This window comes from Apodemus sylvaticus, chromosome 1 (assembly GCF_947179515.1).
Source record: "Apodemus sylvaticus chromosome 1, mApoSyl1.1, whole genome shotgun sequence".
NCBI classification, from domain to species: domain Eukaryota; kingdom Metazoa; phylum Chordata; class Mammalia; order Rodentia; family Muridae; genus Apodemus; species Apodemus sylvaticus.
Genome location: NC_067472.1, coordinates 169,364,431 through 169,379,115, shown reverse-complemented (window position 1 = coordinate 169,379,115; position 14,685 = coordinate 169,364,431). Strand labels below are relative to the sequence as shown.

The following is a 14,685-nucleotide window of genomic DNA, read 5'->3' as shown; positions in this document are numbered from 1 at the left end:
GGGGGCATTACTCTGTTGGACATGGACCGTGAGGGGCCAAGAAGAGGGCAAGTGCCTGTGGGAATTCCCTTTCTGAGAAAGCCCTGATAACTTTAGAGTTCCAGCCTCGCCACTAGGTGGCGTGATCACCAAACTGGCTCTAGGGAGGGCTGGCTCCCCCAAGCCTGCAGATAGGTGGTGGATTCTGAGGGTTTGGGATTTGTGGCCCTTGGCCTCGTCTCAAAACTCAGAAGCAGGACAAGGTATTTGGTAGAGAACTAGATTTTCGCGTTCCCAGCAGTGCTTAAAGCTCAACACAAGCTACTAACTCTCAGGGAGGCATTGGGATTTGGGTTGCTAAGGCCAATGAAGGTCGAGGTCAGGTACTAGATAGAGGGTGGTCTCTTTGGAGATGTGGGATCTAGATCTTGATTATGCCTCCCTAGTCCCCTAGAACGGCGCAGGAGAATGAACAGTAGAAGAAAGAGTGAGTGGGGAAGTCTAACGGGGCAGTGGGTTGGCAGAAAAAGAACTTCGATGTGTGCCACAGGGATATGCTCAGCTTTGGTCTCCGTCTTCAGGCTCACCAGTATCAGTTTTGTAGGAATGTGAGTGGGGATGCTAGGGGGGCCTGGACTCTTACATCCTTTTGAAACAGATACAGGTGAAAACGCTTAGGTCTGTGAGAGGAAGGAGCTCAGGACCTCTGAGTCTCCCGAGACAGCAACAATCTGGTGTCTCTGCTTGGGTCCTAAAATGGGGGCAGGGGGGTGACCCTGGGAGAAAGAGCAGATAACTGACCTCGAAAGTTGAGGCCCAGTGCCTACTGTGACATCACAGGTGCTCAGAACCCAGACTGGTCAAGGGCAGGGGCTCTTGAACAGGCAGGCTGTCCTTGCTAGGTCTGCCCACTAGCTTGTGTTTCTCTCAGGACCTTGGAGGATGAATTCTCTGGCGTGAGGCTGCAGAAGTTGGAACAGCAGGTATGGCCTGGAATCCCACGCTTCCGTTTTCCCAACCTTTCCAGAAGGTTGCCCAGAGCCCCCAATCCCATGTTCATTTTCTCTGAACTTGGGGTTCTCTCCTTAGGAAGTGAGAAAATAGGAATTTCAGCTTTATTTTGAGACAGAACCTTGCTGCCTGGCCCTGGCTGGTCTCAAACTTGCAACTTGGGTGCTGGAGTTCCAGTGAGCCCTCCTGTTTATTGTTTTTATTTTGTGGTTTGAAATTACATTCGTTTGGGGTAGGGTCCGTGAACACCGTGGCGTGTATGTGTAGACAACTTGCCGGAGCAAGCTCTTCCCTCAGGCAACAGGAGGGCTCCAACCCGGGTGGTCAGGCTTGAAAGGAAGCACATTAACCCCCTAGCCGTCTCTCAGAGCCTAGTTCATCATTTTCTGAAATGGCCTCCCTCACTCTGAGGCCTTTATACCTACCTGCCTTTGTATTTTGAAACAGGGATTCACTAAGTTGTGAATCTAAGCCTCATACCTCTGCCAGGAGAGCTGGGGGAAAAGTTGAAAGAACAAAAGTTCTAGAGTGTTTGGAGGAGGTGGGAGGAGTAGATCAGATCTGACAGGGAAGGACTGGGAGGGACTGAGGGACTGACTGGATACCTAGGACCTTCGGAGGAAGGGTAGCTGGACTCTCCCTGGCCAACCTCACCCCTGTCGGTCTGTCTGTCTGGTTTCGTCCCCACTACACAGTCCTTCTTGCTTCTGCAGCGACAGCTATTTGAGAAGAAGCAGCGCAGGAAACGCCAGGAGCCCCTCATGGTTCAGGCCAATCCTGATGCTTCCCTGAGGCACCGGCGACCCAGGCGTGGGGAGGAGCGCTTCCAGAGTGACAGCAGCTGGGGCCTTGGTCTGGTGGAAGCGGTTTAGGGGCGCTTGAGGGCAGGGCCTCGGGAACACTAGAGGGCGGAACTTCGTGAGCCCCGGGGGAGGAACTTGGTGGATGGTGCTAGCTGTGGGAGAGACTGGCCTGTCAGATGTCAGTGTCCCAATGGCATCAGTGGTGGGGGATCTGTAAGAGGTCCTCTTTGAGGATAGGGATGCGGCTGAGAGTCAGGCCTATAACGTATCAGGGCGGAGCCTATGGATTCATAGGGGTGGAGCTTAGGATCAGGAGTTGGTAAGGGGAGGAGCTGTTAGACCGGCTTATAATGTGTCAGGGTGGGGTCCTAATGCAAGGGGGCGGGGGGAGGAGCATAAGGTAGCATAGGGGCGTGGCTTAGTTGAGTGTGGGGCTTTATGAGGGAACAGAGGCGGGGCCTCGTGGATCCCCTGCAGAAGATTGATTAGGTAACGGGTCTCTTAGGAGCCATTGAGATGTTCTGGTCCCAGGCAGAGCACAGAGAAGCTGGAGGGCCAAACCTAAGAGATTCCAGTGACTGGGTTTGTCAGAACCTAGCAGAGTCTGAGGAAACCGGACCTCTTCTACCCAGAGACAGAAGTTCTTCTAGTAACGCGGGGGGTTCGCATTGTTTTCTTTCTGTAGTAATAAGGATCAAAGCCGGCAGTACTTATTACTGAGCTTTACTGAGTGGCTTATTACTGAGTTTTTGGCTTGGGTTGGGGAGCGGGGTGTGATGCTTCTCGTGCTAGCACAGGCTATCCTGGAACTTGTTATGCATTGCAGGATTTGGGGCAATCTTTCTGCCTTACTCTGTAGAACCTTTTCAAATGGGCCTCTCTGTACTTGCGCCAAGGTGTTGGGAGCCCTTTCCTCCAGGAGAACGTACCACAGGCGCATCTGCCCTCCGGGGCGCACAGTGCCCTTGTCACCATGAGCTACGTCGGAGATGGGAGTGGCGAGCGGGCCCCCCTACTGTCACCCAGAGGAGCAGGTAACCTTGGGTCACTGGTATTTAGAACGCGTCCCCTTAGAAGCCCAGGATTGCACACACACCCCTCCCCCTGACCCCGGAGTCAGATCCTAAGCTGCCGCCTCTGGCACCAAATGATCCTAAATCTGAAACTCTTCTTTCTCCAGTATACACTCGGGGCAACGGCCCCGCGGTCCGCCATCTATGCTGGCTCCCAGACAGCTCCGATTCAGATGTGGAGGAAGTAACCATGGAGGACATCCCGGTCATCTCCCGACCTCCCAAGATGCATCTGGCAAACCGACGCAGGGGCTGGTTAGCCTCCCCAGGACCCGGTAATTTGGGGAAAGGGAATAAAACCTGGTCCCCGGTTCACATGGTAGGTTGTCATCTTTGGTTTGGCAACAGGTTTCTATGGGACGCGGTAACTCCAGGGTCTCATGGTTCACCCATCAGTCAATGTTATAGTGGATTCCGATGTAAAAAACATCAGCACATCAAATGTATTTATTTTAATTAACTTGGGGGAAGGAAAGGGTCTTCTATGTAGCCCTGGCAATTCTTGAACTCAGCGACATTGCTGGCCTCTGCCTTCCTTGCGTGCTGGAATTGATGGGTGTATTGCACCACATCCAGATGATTAGAATTCTTTTCAGTTATGTGTGTGTGTGTGTGTGTGTGTGTGAATGTAAATGCAGTTCCCACGGAGTGCAAAAGAGGAATTCAGACCCACTGGAGCTGGAGATATAGGCATCTGTGAGCCATCAGATTTGAGCGCCTGGAACCAAACTCAGGCTCTCTGCAAGAGCGATATGTGCCCTGCCTGTTACTCTCTCCAGCCCGTCTACACATCTGTTTTTCGAAAGCTTTTTTTTTTTTCCTTTTGGAGGGGGCAGGAGTTGTGACACCCTTCATCCTTTCCATCCCAGCACTGGGGAGGCAAAGGCAGGTGATCTCTGACTTCAAAGCAAGCCCCGTGGACAAATGTAGTTTCAGGCCAGCCAGGGCTACACAGACTGACTCTGGCCTCTCTCAGAGAGAACTGGAGGTAGGTCTTAATGCCCAGGGATTCCATGTGCATATGGAGTGCAGAATGGGGTCAGTGAAAGGGACAGGTAAGGCAGCCAGAACCCGAGTTCCTGCCTTATCTAGCCGGCAGTGATCCTCTCCTAACCAGCACCCAGATGTCCTGACCTGAAGTTGCTGCTTCTACCCCTTAGGGATCAGTGAAGAGGAAGAGGTTGAATCCAAGGATGCCAGAGTCGAAGACAAGACACCTAGCCCAGACCCAGACCCAGACCCAGACCCAGATCCAGACCCAGACCCAGACCCTACCGTCAACTCTGATAGCGTCCACGAAGACTTAGCACCCTGCCAGATGGAAGAAAACACAACCACAGAGGATACAGAAACAGCCTCTGGCATCGGGGTAGGGTGGTACTAAGGCTCTGCAGCCCAATCTGGGGGGCGTCTTGAGTGAGGTGGCAACAAGCACGGGCTAGTATTTCTGTGGCACAGGCTAGTATTTCTGTGGCACAGGCTAGTATTTCTGTGGCACAGGCTAGTATTTCTGTGGCACAGGCTAGTATTTCTGTGGCACAGGCTAGTATTTCTGTGGCACAGGCTAGGATTTCTGTGGCACAGGCTAGGATTTCTGTGGCACAGGCTAGGATTTCTGTGGCACAGGCTAGGATTTCTAGCAGTCAGGAGACTGACAAACCGGCTGGGAGTTTAAGGCCAGTCTGGGCTAGACTTTCTACCCTTAAAAAACAAACAAACAAAACCCTTGGACAGATACTGACTCATAGAGACTACAAGGCATGATCTGGAAGGCTCGTTTTGTAGTCAATATGACGTCATGGTTGCTAGGCAAGTGTTCTTACCACTGAGCAACACCTGAGCCCTGCCACAGGATTCTAGGCCAGAGGCACTACTGCTTAGCAATGCCCCAACCATCTCATCGGCGTGTTTTGCCAGGAATATGTTTGTATGTTCTAGAGGGATGGTCTCACAGATTATCCTATGGATCTGTGGAGATCCTATAGATCTATGGAATCCATAGTCGATGAGGTTGCAAGCTTGACCAATCAACAGATGCACCAACTAGGTTGCGTGGCTTAGCTGACGGGCTTGGCTAACGGGAAGCCTTGGGTCTTCAAAGGTCATCCCCCAGCTGGAACAGCCAGCCAGCCCCACCAGGCCAAGCCTGACTGCTCAGCTTGTGGTCTGCACTTGAATTAGGATGAAGACCCGGAGAAGAAAGAGGCCACAGAGTCTACAGAGACAACCAACGCCCCAGTGGCAGCCACGGTTTTACAAGGCGATGGTGACACCAGCAACCACAACGCCTGGAACATGGCCTGCCCCCCGCCTCGCACTCCAGGCCCGCGGCTCGGGGAGGACATGGAGGCATACGTATTGCTCCCTGCACCCCGAGACCACATGGTGCAGTGCCGCATCGTCCGAAACAAGCATGGCATGGACAAGGGCATGTTCCCTTCCTACTACCTCTACCTGGAGGCAGAGGATGGTGTAGCAGTACGCTCCAGCCCTTTGGGGGTGGGTAGGCCTCACACTGGAGGGGACGGATAAGAGAAACAAACCCCCAAGTTGTAGAAGCATATCCCCTTTCAGGACAAGGTTAAAGGTTTCTGGAGCCAGATGTGGTGGTGTACAAGGCAATCCTAAGACTTGGGAAATAGAGGCAGAGGAGGATCAGGAGAGGCCAGCCTTGGCTCTAAAGGAGGTCAAGGCCAGCCTCCTGAGCTAACATGATACCCTGTTTCAAAAAAAAACCTACAAGAAGGGCCAGAGGGAGGGAGGTGGCACATGCCTCAGATCCCACCACACTAGTTAAACAGAGGAAGGCAGATCTCTGAGTTGGAAGTCAGCCCTGTCTAAATATCAAGTTCCAGGTCAGCCAGGGCAACAACATAAGACCCTTAAAACAAAACAATTTTTCTGGACAGTGTCACACAGAACTCGTCAGCTCCAAGCCCTGCCCACTTTAGAACTTCAAACTTTTAAGACATTGTGGATTAGGTCCTCCCGACTCTACAGCCTTATCCATTCCAGAGTTAGTCCATAACTGTCACACCTCTGTCCCCCTTGGGATATATAGGTCCCTTTGGCCTCCCATGAGTCTCCATGGCAGTCAAGCCCCACCCAATCCAGGTATAAACCAGGCTTCTGGAAGCCTTCTGTTCTATAGCTAAGCCACACCCCTCTTCGTCAGACCAGCCTCCTTCCCAGTGTGGCTCCATCTCCTCCAGAAAAAGCCTTTCCTGTATGTTCAGAATTGTGTTCAGGACCCTGGTTCTAGACAGGTGTCAGAAATCTATCCTGAAGCCTGTTCCTCTGATCTGCAGCATTTCCTTCTGGCTGGGCGGAAAAGGAAAAGAAGCAAAACTTCAAATTATCTCATCTCCCTGGACCCCAAAGACATGTCTCGCAATGGGAACAACTTTGTAGGCAAAGTTAGGTAGGTAAAGCCTTCTTGGTCTGTGGTGCTCTGAGTACCTGGTGAGGCAACAGGTGGTAGGAAGCCAGGAGAAAGACAAGCAAATGGACTACATTTCCCAACAGGCCTCAAATCACCACACAGCACCTGCACTAAAGCCTGATGGGTTTTGTAGTTCTATAGGTTGTATTTCCACAGTCGGGAAGGAAAACGATGAAAGTTTTGGATACCAGGAATACAGACTAGCATAAAAGGTAGATTTTTTTTTTTTTTTTTTTTTTTTTTGGATAGGCAGGGGCCTGGGACACCTCAGTCCCTGTGGGGAAAGAGGCCCAGAGTGCATGAGTTCTTACTCAGGTGGAAGAGGTTCTTAGAGTCAACGTGGGTGGGCTAGGATAACTCACCAAAGAAACGGAGCTGGGACTGTGGTGTTTTTTGTTTGTTTTTTTAAGAGGATGAGTTTGGGAAAGCATTTAAAGAATAATCCCCCTGGGGAGTCAGGGAAGAGTAGAGAGATGGCTCAGTGGTTAAGAGTACTGGCTGCTCTTCCAGAGGTCCTGAGTTCAATTCCCAGCACCCACACGGTGGCTCACACTCACAGCAATGGGATCTGATGCTCTTTTCTGGTGCGGCAGAGTACTCACATAAAATAAATACAATTTTTTTTTTCAAAGATTTATTTATTATATGTAAGTACACTGTAGCTGTCCTCGGACACACCACAAGAGGGCGTCAGATCTCATTACAGATGGTTGCGAGTCACCATGTGGTTGCTGGGATTTGAACTCAGGATCTTCAGAAGAACAGTCAGTGTTCTTAACTGCTGAGCCATCTCACCAGCCCAAATACAATCTTTATTTAAAAAAAATAAGAATGACCACTATCATGATTATTACTCTGTCCACCACTCTCCTGGAGCAGATCCAATGTCTTGGGCACGAAATTCACCATCTTTGATAATGGGGTGAACCCTGAGCGGAGCTACTGGATTCCAGACAGTGCCCGGATCAGAGAGGAGCTGGGAGTTGTATGCTACGTAAGTGTTCTGGCAGAATGGGAGCGCCAATAGGTAAGAAAGCCGAGGAGCCAGGCCAATAGATATAATCTATCTTCCCAGGAGACCAATGTCTTGGGATTCAGGGGGCCTCGGAAAATGACAGTGATCCTTCCAGGAATGGATAGCCGGAAGCAGAGGATGAAAGTCCAGCCACAAAATGTGAGGTTTTCTGTTTTTGTTTTTAAATGTGAGCTTTTAAAGTTGGAAATCTCAATGCTAAGAGAGAACTCCATCACAGATCTCGAGGTGGGGCAACGTTTTGCAGGCCACGTGTGAATCTTGGATGGCTTTGCCAGAGTTCCATCTCAGAAACTTCCTGAGACTCTCAAATTCTGGGTCTAGGGTTGGAGAGATGGCTCAGTGATTAACGAAGCATGTATTACTCCCTAGTTGGAGAGGAAAGGGTGACCTCTTAAGTTGGAAGCTAGCCCTGTCTAAATATCCAGTTCCAGGCCAACCAGGGCTATACAGTGAGACCTTGTCCTAATTGCTTACCCAGTTAAAAAAAAAAAAAAATCCCAAGACTCGGTGGGGTGGGGTTGAGGGAGAGGGCAGGCCGATCCCTGAGTTCAAGGTTAGCCTGGTCTAGAGTGAGTTCCTGGACACAGGGCTGCACAGAAAAACAAAAAACAAAAAACAAAAAACAAAAACCTGGCAATCTAGAAACACTACTTCTACTTCTCAAACAAACAATATATGCACCTGGACTAAAAATCGGACTTCTGGTGGGCTAACAAACGATGTCCCCAACTGTATCTTCAAGGATCAGGATTCGATATTGAGTCGTGTACAGAAGGGCGCTGGACATGGGCTGCTCCTCCTACAGAACAAGGCCCCATCGTGGAGCGACGAAAGCGGCGCATACGTACTCAATTTTCACGGTCGTGTCACGCGGGCTTCGGTCAAGAACTTCCAGATAGTGCACCCGGATGAACGTGAGCTTCTAGCAATCCGAAGAAAGATTGGGGATGGGGGCGGAAGCGGGCACTCAAGTACAACTAAGCAGGGTGGGTGCGTCGCTGTCGCATGGCCTCCTGGGAGATGTAGTTTATTGGGCTCCTTGCGTTTCCTAGCTTGGTTGAGGGTACAGCGGTGTGTCAACAAAAAGGGAATTTGACTAGTTCCCGGTTTGCTCCTCAGCGGACCACCTGGTGCTCCAGTTTGGCCGAGTGGCCCCAAACATATTCACGATGGATTTCCGATATCCTCTTTGCCCGCTCCAAGCCTTCGCCATCTGCTTATCCAGTTTCGATGGGAAACTGGCGTGTGAGTAACTGAATAAAATACCATCCCTCACCAACTCTGTTCTGTGCGTTTGGAGAAAGCTTCACGCCATGCCTCCTCCTTTCTTTTTTAGTTTTTTGATACTCAGTCTGGTCTCCAACAACTATGTAGCAGAGGCTTGCCTTGACCATCCGATCCTCCTGCTTCTGCCTCTCAAGTACTGGGGTGACGCGCCTTTGTGCCTGCCTGGCCTTGTCTTTTAACAATAAACCTTTTGATTAATTTTTTTAGTTAGTGTACAAAGTAATGGGCTTCGTTATAACATTTTCCTGTACGTCGTCGTTGTACCTCGCTTGTCTTTACACCCTTCCTTGTCCCTTCTATTTTTTTTTTTTGAGACAGCCTCACTATGTTGTGCTTGTCTTGAAACTCAAGTCAATCTCCTGCCTCACGTTCCCAGTGCCTACTTGTGGCACCTTACATCAGGAAAGTCCCTTACACACAGGACTGTGTTTTAAGAGCGTCTCACTGTGTATGTAGATCAGACTGGTCTTAAACTTCAGTTTGGACACAACTCATTTTTAGCCTCCCTTGAAGCTACCACTAAATAACACACTTAGAGCTTATCACTACAAATCAAAAAGCTTTATTTCTTATTAAAATAAATAAATAAATAAATAACAGGAAAGTACTCAGGCTTAGCCCTGCCTCTCTCCCAGGTACAGGCTGGGAGGAGGGATTCCACTGGGAAGGGGAGAGGGTGTGGCCACATCTTGGCTCAGGGGCGTGGCCTCAGGGCAACAGCAAGGCTCGGGCTGTGGAGGAGGTGAGGAGGCCCGAGGAAGGGATGGGTTTCTAAGGCGGGCCCACGCTCTGGCCCGGAAGGCAGGGGTAAGGTAGGGACCCAGCTTCTCCTCGGCCTGGGCAATGCGTCGGGCAAAGCGGCTTCGATCTCGTGCAAACTGCTCCCAGGGACCGCGACGGGCAGCCTGGGCTGGTCCCGCCCAGACAGCAAGGACATGGACTGTGACTTTCTCAGAGAAGTGCACCTGGGGACAGATGGACAGAGGCAAGAAAGAAAAAAAAAAAATCTGTCACGAAAACATGCTTGGTATTTGAATAGTGACCTGCCTGCCCCCCTGACTTAAGACACAGATGTCCAGGGCCACATGAGTCACAACCACCACTCTTCCTGCCTCTTACAGGAGATTGCAAGAGAGTGAACACGGCCTTCCCAGCAGAGTTCCTATGCAAGAAGTCGCAACACATGGGTTCCCTGGAGTCTCCACCTCCAGCATACTTCCTTAGGGATTTTCAGGTCCCAGACCCCTCCCTCTCCTCCTCCCCTTCCCCTCCCACCAGAATCTAGGCCCTCTGAATAAACTATACATTAAAGAAAAAAAGGCAGTGTGGCATCCTATTGTAATCCCAGCACTAAATTCCCCGACCCATAGCATAAGTCATCTTAGAATCTAGGCTAACACTCACCTTTCTAGCTTCCAGAGGTGCCTCAGGGTCCTGATCCTGGGTGGGGGCTTTGAGCAGTCTGAGCCTCCTCTGCAGTCGAAGGGGCAGCTTAGGAGCAGCCCAAGGTGGTGCTGGCTCTCCAGGTAAATAGAAGGCCACCCGGCAGGGAGAGGGCTCCACTTCCCCATTCCCTTTGGTCTTCTCTCCTGGTAGACAATGCTGGGGCTCAAGGCAGGGACTCTGGCCTGAGCCAGCTGTTTCTGAGCCACTTGGGGCCACATTCTCACTGTCCTCTTCCTCTTCTGTGTCTTCCTCTGTGTCCTCTCCTGGGCGATACACCCAGGCCTTCAGGAAGGCACTTGTACAGGGGGTGGTACAGGCCTGAGCTGTGTCTTCCTTGGCTGAATCCACATCACTGCTGTCTTCTTCTTCTTCTTCTGTGTCCTCTCCTGGGTGATACACCCAGGCCTTCAGGAAGGCACTTGTACAGGGGGTGGTACAGGCCTGAGCTGTGTCCTCCTCCTCTGTGTCCTCCTCTGTGTCCTCTCCCGGATGATACACCCAGGCCTTCAGGAAGGCACTTGTATGGGTGTTACTGGTACAGGCCTGAGCAGTGTCTTCCTCCTCTGTGTCCTCCTCCTCTGTGTCCTCCTCTGTGTCCTCTCCCGGATGATACACCCAGGCCTTCAGGAAGGCACTTGTATGGGTGTTACTGGTACAGGCCTGAGCAGTGTCTTCCTCCTCTGTGTCCTCCTCTGAGTCTTCCTCCTCTGTGTCCTCCCCTGGGCGACACACCCAGGCCTTCAGGAAGGCACTTGTATGGGTGTTACTGGTACAGGCCTGAGCAGTGTCTTCCTCCTCTGTGTCCTCCTCTGAGTCTTCCTCCTCTGTGTCCTCCCCTGGGCGACACACCCAGGCCCTCAGGAAGGCATTCCCTGTATCACAGACAGAAGTCGTCTCAGGTCCTTCCTCGGCCTCTGCATTCCGACAAGGGTGACCCTGCCGTGCCCCGTGTGGCTCTAGCTCGGCTTCTCCCTCCTGCTCAGGCCCTTCTCTAGAGTGGTCCTCCCAGGCTCTGGAGCGGGAGCCTGAAGGAGAGTCGGAGGGGTCAGCCTTGCTCGCCGTTCCCTTCTCTTCCGTGGCTTGCTGTTCTGCCTCCCCTGGGCAATGCACAGAAGTGATGGGTTTGTATCCTGGAGCTATGGAAGCAGCAGCGGCTTGGTAAGCAGCCTCCACAGTTTCTCCATCCTCGGCTGGACCACCCTCCCAGTGTGATGCGGGATAAGCTGGTTCAGTCACACCCTCTTTAGCTACCACCTCCCCAGGCCTCTTATCAGCCCTTTGCAGGCGAGGGGACAGCGGTGTAGACACGCCGGATGTGTGTTCCATTTCCTGCTCTCCAAGGCCATCTTGTCCTGGCTTCTTCCCATTATATTCATCAACATTTGAAAGTCCCCAAGTTTCAGGAGGGGAACTTTTGGCTTCCACAGGGCAGAGCCTCTGGGCTGCTTCACTCTGTTCGGGAGATCCATTTTCTTCAGCCTCCCTGTGAGGGAGGTGGTTCCCAGAGTCAGGGGGAGGCGTCTGCAGAGCGTCAGCCTCTACCTGATCTGCTCCTGTTACTGTTTCTGCCAGCCATGCCTCTGGGACGTCAGGGCCCCTCAGGCGGCTCCAGGCCCGGCTGAGGAAACCCATCAGTGGGGACAAGAGGTAGAAGGAGTGGGCGTCCCTCCAGTGTAGAATATGCTGGGGTCTTGGGGCCATGTGTCTGGGCTAGAAAGAGGGAAATGTGTTTACGAGTCGCTCTGGGAAACAGTATCAGGTCATAGCACTGAGTCATGGTAACAAAACAGTCACACCAGCAACACGTGAATCCCTGCCTCAAATTCCTGCCAGCATTGCTCACGCCATACCACCGGCCACTCGGTTGTTCTCCCAACACCTAAGTTCTACATCCTTAGAACCAAGAGTCCACATTCTTAAACCCTTTCCTCTGCCCAAGTCACAGTTCCTGGCCAGCCTTTCTCAGACCCGTAAGAGTTTGGCTTTTTAATGACCTTTTCTTTCCTCAAGCTTGTGCTCATGCCCCTAAAACAACCTCCTGTCTTCCTTAGACCCAGGCTACTCCTCTGGAGTCCTTCCCTTTATTTGGCTCTATACAGATAGATACTGCCTGTCTAGCATCCAGGCCCCCTTCCCTTTAAAGGTAGGGTGTAGACGTGGGCTCTCCTCTCTCAGACCAAAGAAAGCATCTGGGCTTCAGTGCCCTTTCCCCAAATCTGGGATCCTCCCCCAGCTTGCCCCCTCAGATCCTACAACTCTCTCCGGCCTCCTCGCCAGAGTCCTCCCCATCCCCCACTCACCGGCGGGCTGCACGTCACCCCGGGGGCTGAAGCGCCGGTTCGGGTTGCCAAAAGCGGTCGTGGGTCCGGACTGCTCGCAAAGCCAGCGGGTTCATGTCGCCCTCAGGCGTGGGGCTCGGGGACGCGATGTCTCACAGACTGTAGCAAAGGCTGTCCCGGCAAAGGGATGCGGGGTCGCGCGGGGTCTCGCATGTAATCTTCCACCAGCTGAGAAGTGAGTCAATCTGCGCCAGCGCAGACAACGCGGCTTTTATAATCCGACGCAGCGCTGTGTTGACGTCACCGGAGAGGCGGGGTTTCGGAAGTCCCTGGGAAAGGTGGAAATTGGAAAACAACATGAACGTCTCTTGGAGATTCCGGGCTTCGTGTGGTCAAGGCGGCTTGCCAGGCGTGTCCTTAGCTCAAACCGAGAGAACCGTCAATCTCGCATAACTTCTTATCAGGCAGTCACACGCCGTCCCATTTTCCTTTTCTCTTTTACTTTATTTGAAAGGCAGGGACTGCTCTCCATTTTAGTAATCCTGCTACTGTCTCCAGAGTGCTGGGATTAAGGGCGTGCACCACCACTTCCAACTTTTTTCCTCCAGGCAGGAGTGATTTTTTTTTGGCGGGGGAGGGTTCGAAACAGGATTTTTCTAAGTATCCCTGGCTGTCTTGAACTCACTCTGTAGACCAGGCTGGCTTCAAACTCAATGATCCGCCTGCCTCTGTCTTCGGAGTGTTGAGATTAAAGTTGTGCGCCACTGCGCCCCTGCTAACTAGCAGTGGATTTTTATTAGAAGGCAAAATGTTAGCCAGGCAAAATGTTTTTAAATTGTATTTATGTATTTTTTTTAAGTAGATGTGCTTTGTCTGCATTTATACCTGTATGCTAGAACAAGGCATCCACCAGATCCCTTTTTAGATGGTTGTGAGCCACTTAGTTTAATCCCAGTACTTGGGAGGCAGAGGCAGGCAGATTTCTGAGTTCAAGGCCAGCCTGGTCTACAGAATGAGTTCCAGGACAGCCAGGGCTACACAGAGAAACCCTGTCTCGAAAAGAAGGAGGGTGGAAGGGGGGGGAGGAGGAGAAGGAGGAGAAGAGAAAGAAGAAGAAGAAGAAGAAGAAGAAGAAGAAGAAGAAGAAGAAGAAGAAGAAGAAGAAGAAGGCGGCAAAATGTTTTTAAATTATATTTATGTATTTTTTTTTAAAGTAGGAGTGCTCTGTCTGCATTTATACCTGTATGCTAGTACAAGGCATCCACCAGATCCCTTTTTAGATGGTTGTGAGCCACCTAGCGGTTATTGAGAATTGAACTCAGGACCTCCGGAAGAACAGCCTGTGTTCTTAACCACTGCACTGATCCATCTAGCCAGCCCTTGTTTGTTTTTCCAAGACTACTTCTGGCTGTCCTGAAACTCACTTTGTAAAATAGGTTGGTCTTGAGCTCACTGAGTTCCAATTGCCTCTGCCTCCTGATTCTGGGATTAAGGGCATGCAGCATGCACCACAGGCTGGTGAGATAACTCAGAGATTAAGAACACTGGCTGCTCTCCCATGACCCACAGGCAAGAAAGAAAGAAAGAAAGAAAGAAAGAAAGAAAGAAAGAAAGAAAGAAAGAAAGAAAGAAAGAAAGAAAGAAAGAAAGAAAGAAAGAAAGAAAGAAAGAAAGGAAGGAGAAAGAAAGAAAGGAAGGAAGGAAGGAGAGAGAGAGAGAGAGAGAGAGAAAGAAAGAGAAAGAAAGAAAGAAAGAAAGAAAGAAGTTGAAACCAAGGGTTTCTCTGTGTAGCCCTGGCTGTCCTGGAACTCACTCTGTAGACCAGAAATCCACCTGCCTCTGCCTCCCAAGTGCTGAGATTAAAGGCATGTGCCGTGCCTGCCTAGTCTGTCTTGAACAGGGTCTTGCAGTATGTCCACACTGTACTGGGACTCACAGGGTAAAACCAGGCCAAAGACTCTTTGGGCAATTCTCCTCCTGTGTACCGAAGAGAGAAGCAGCAACCCCACCCAAGGCCAGCCTTCAGGGAGCCTCCCTCCTTCTACTTCTTTTTTTTTTAAATGCATGTTTCTGTTTCCTTTGTTTTGTTTTTGTCTTTGGACAGGGACCTGCGTTCTATTCCAGGAGTGCCTGGAACTTACTGTGCAACCTGGGCTGAATACAACCTGTGCAGCCCCAGCTGCCTGGGAGCTCAGCAGTCCTACCCAGTACGGAGGTGACAAGTGTGACCTCAACACAGTGTGTGGAGAACACTGCTCAACGGACTCTCTGTCTTCACAGGCAGGCATCTGCATTTTTAAAATTTACAGGGAGGTTCTGCTTATATAAT

The 14,685-nt window shown here is 51.2% G+C and overlaps 2 protein-coding genes across 8 annotated transcripts in view; one reads left to right on the top strand and one right to left on the bottom strand.

Annotated features, from left to right (window-relative positions):
* The window catches only part of Tulp2 (TUB like protein 2), a 34,908-nt gene extending 24,983 nt beyond the window's left edge, over positions 1–9,925 (top strand). The window contains exons 2-13 of one of the 7 annotated variants that reach the window (XM_052163075.1): positions 911–962; positions 1,704–1,842; positions 2,690–2,827; positions 2,974–3,141; positions 4,027–4,235; positions 5,048–5,365; positions 6,175–6,287; positions 7,188–7,302; positions 7,384–7,482; positions 8,087–8,258; positions 8,464–8,589; positions 9,753–9,925. In XM_052163075.1, the coding sequence (XP_052019035.1) occupies positions 1,752–1,842; positions 2,690–2,827; positions 2,974–3,141; positions 4,027–4,235; positions 5,048–5,365; positions 6,175–6,287; positions 7,188–7,302; positions 7,384–7,482; positions 8,087–8,258; positions 8,464–8,589; positions 9,753–9,754 (1,551 nt within the window). In that variant the 5' untranslated portion in view covers positions 911–962; positions 1,704–1,751 and the 3' untranslated portion in view covers positions 9,755–9,925. Of the gene's footprint in view, positions 1–910; positions 963–1,703; positions 1,843–2,310; positions 2,455–2,689; positions 2,828–2,973; positions 3,142–4,026; positions 4,236–5,047; positions 5,366–6,174; positions 6,288–7,187; positions 7,303–7,383; positions 7,483–8,086; positions 8,442–8,463; positions 8,834–9,752 lie in introns of those variants that run through there. The other 6 variants (XM_052163073.1, XM_052163079.1, XM_052163065.1 and 3 more) reach the window with 6 other exon arrangements.
* On the bottom strand, positions 9,178–12,733 carry Ppp1r15a (protein phosphatase 1 regulatory subunit 15A). Its single transcript, XM_052163044.1, has 3 exons — positions 12,378–12,733; positions 10,036–11,787; positions 9,178–9,596 (listed from the first exon to the last, which is right to left on the bottom strand). The coding sequence occupies exons 2-3, from the start codon at positions 11,776–11,778 to the stop codon at positions 9,246–9,248; spliced, it is 2,094 nt and encodes a 697-aa protein (XP_052019004.1). The 5' UTR covers positions 11,779–11,787; positions 12,378–12,733; the 3' UTR covers positions 9,178–9,245.
* Positions 12,734–14,685: the final 1,952 nt, after the last annotated feature.

What these genes read in the sequence shown, in the direction of transcription:
- Ppp1r15a (XM_052163044.1), bottom strand. Translation starts at nt 11,778, where the DNA reads ATGGCCCCAAGACCCCAGCATATTCTACACTGGAGGGACGCCCACTCC. An exon ending in CACCTCTGGAAGCTAGAAAG is followed by an intron (nt 9,597 to 10,035) that starts GTGAGTGTTAGC and finishes ATCTGTCCCCAG; the next exon opens with GTGCACTTCTCTGAGAAAGT.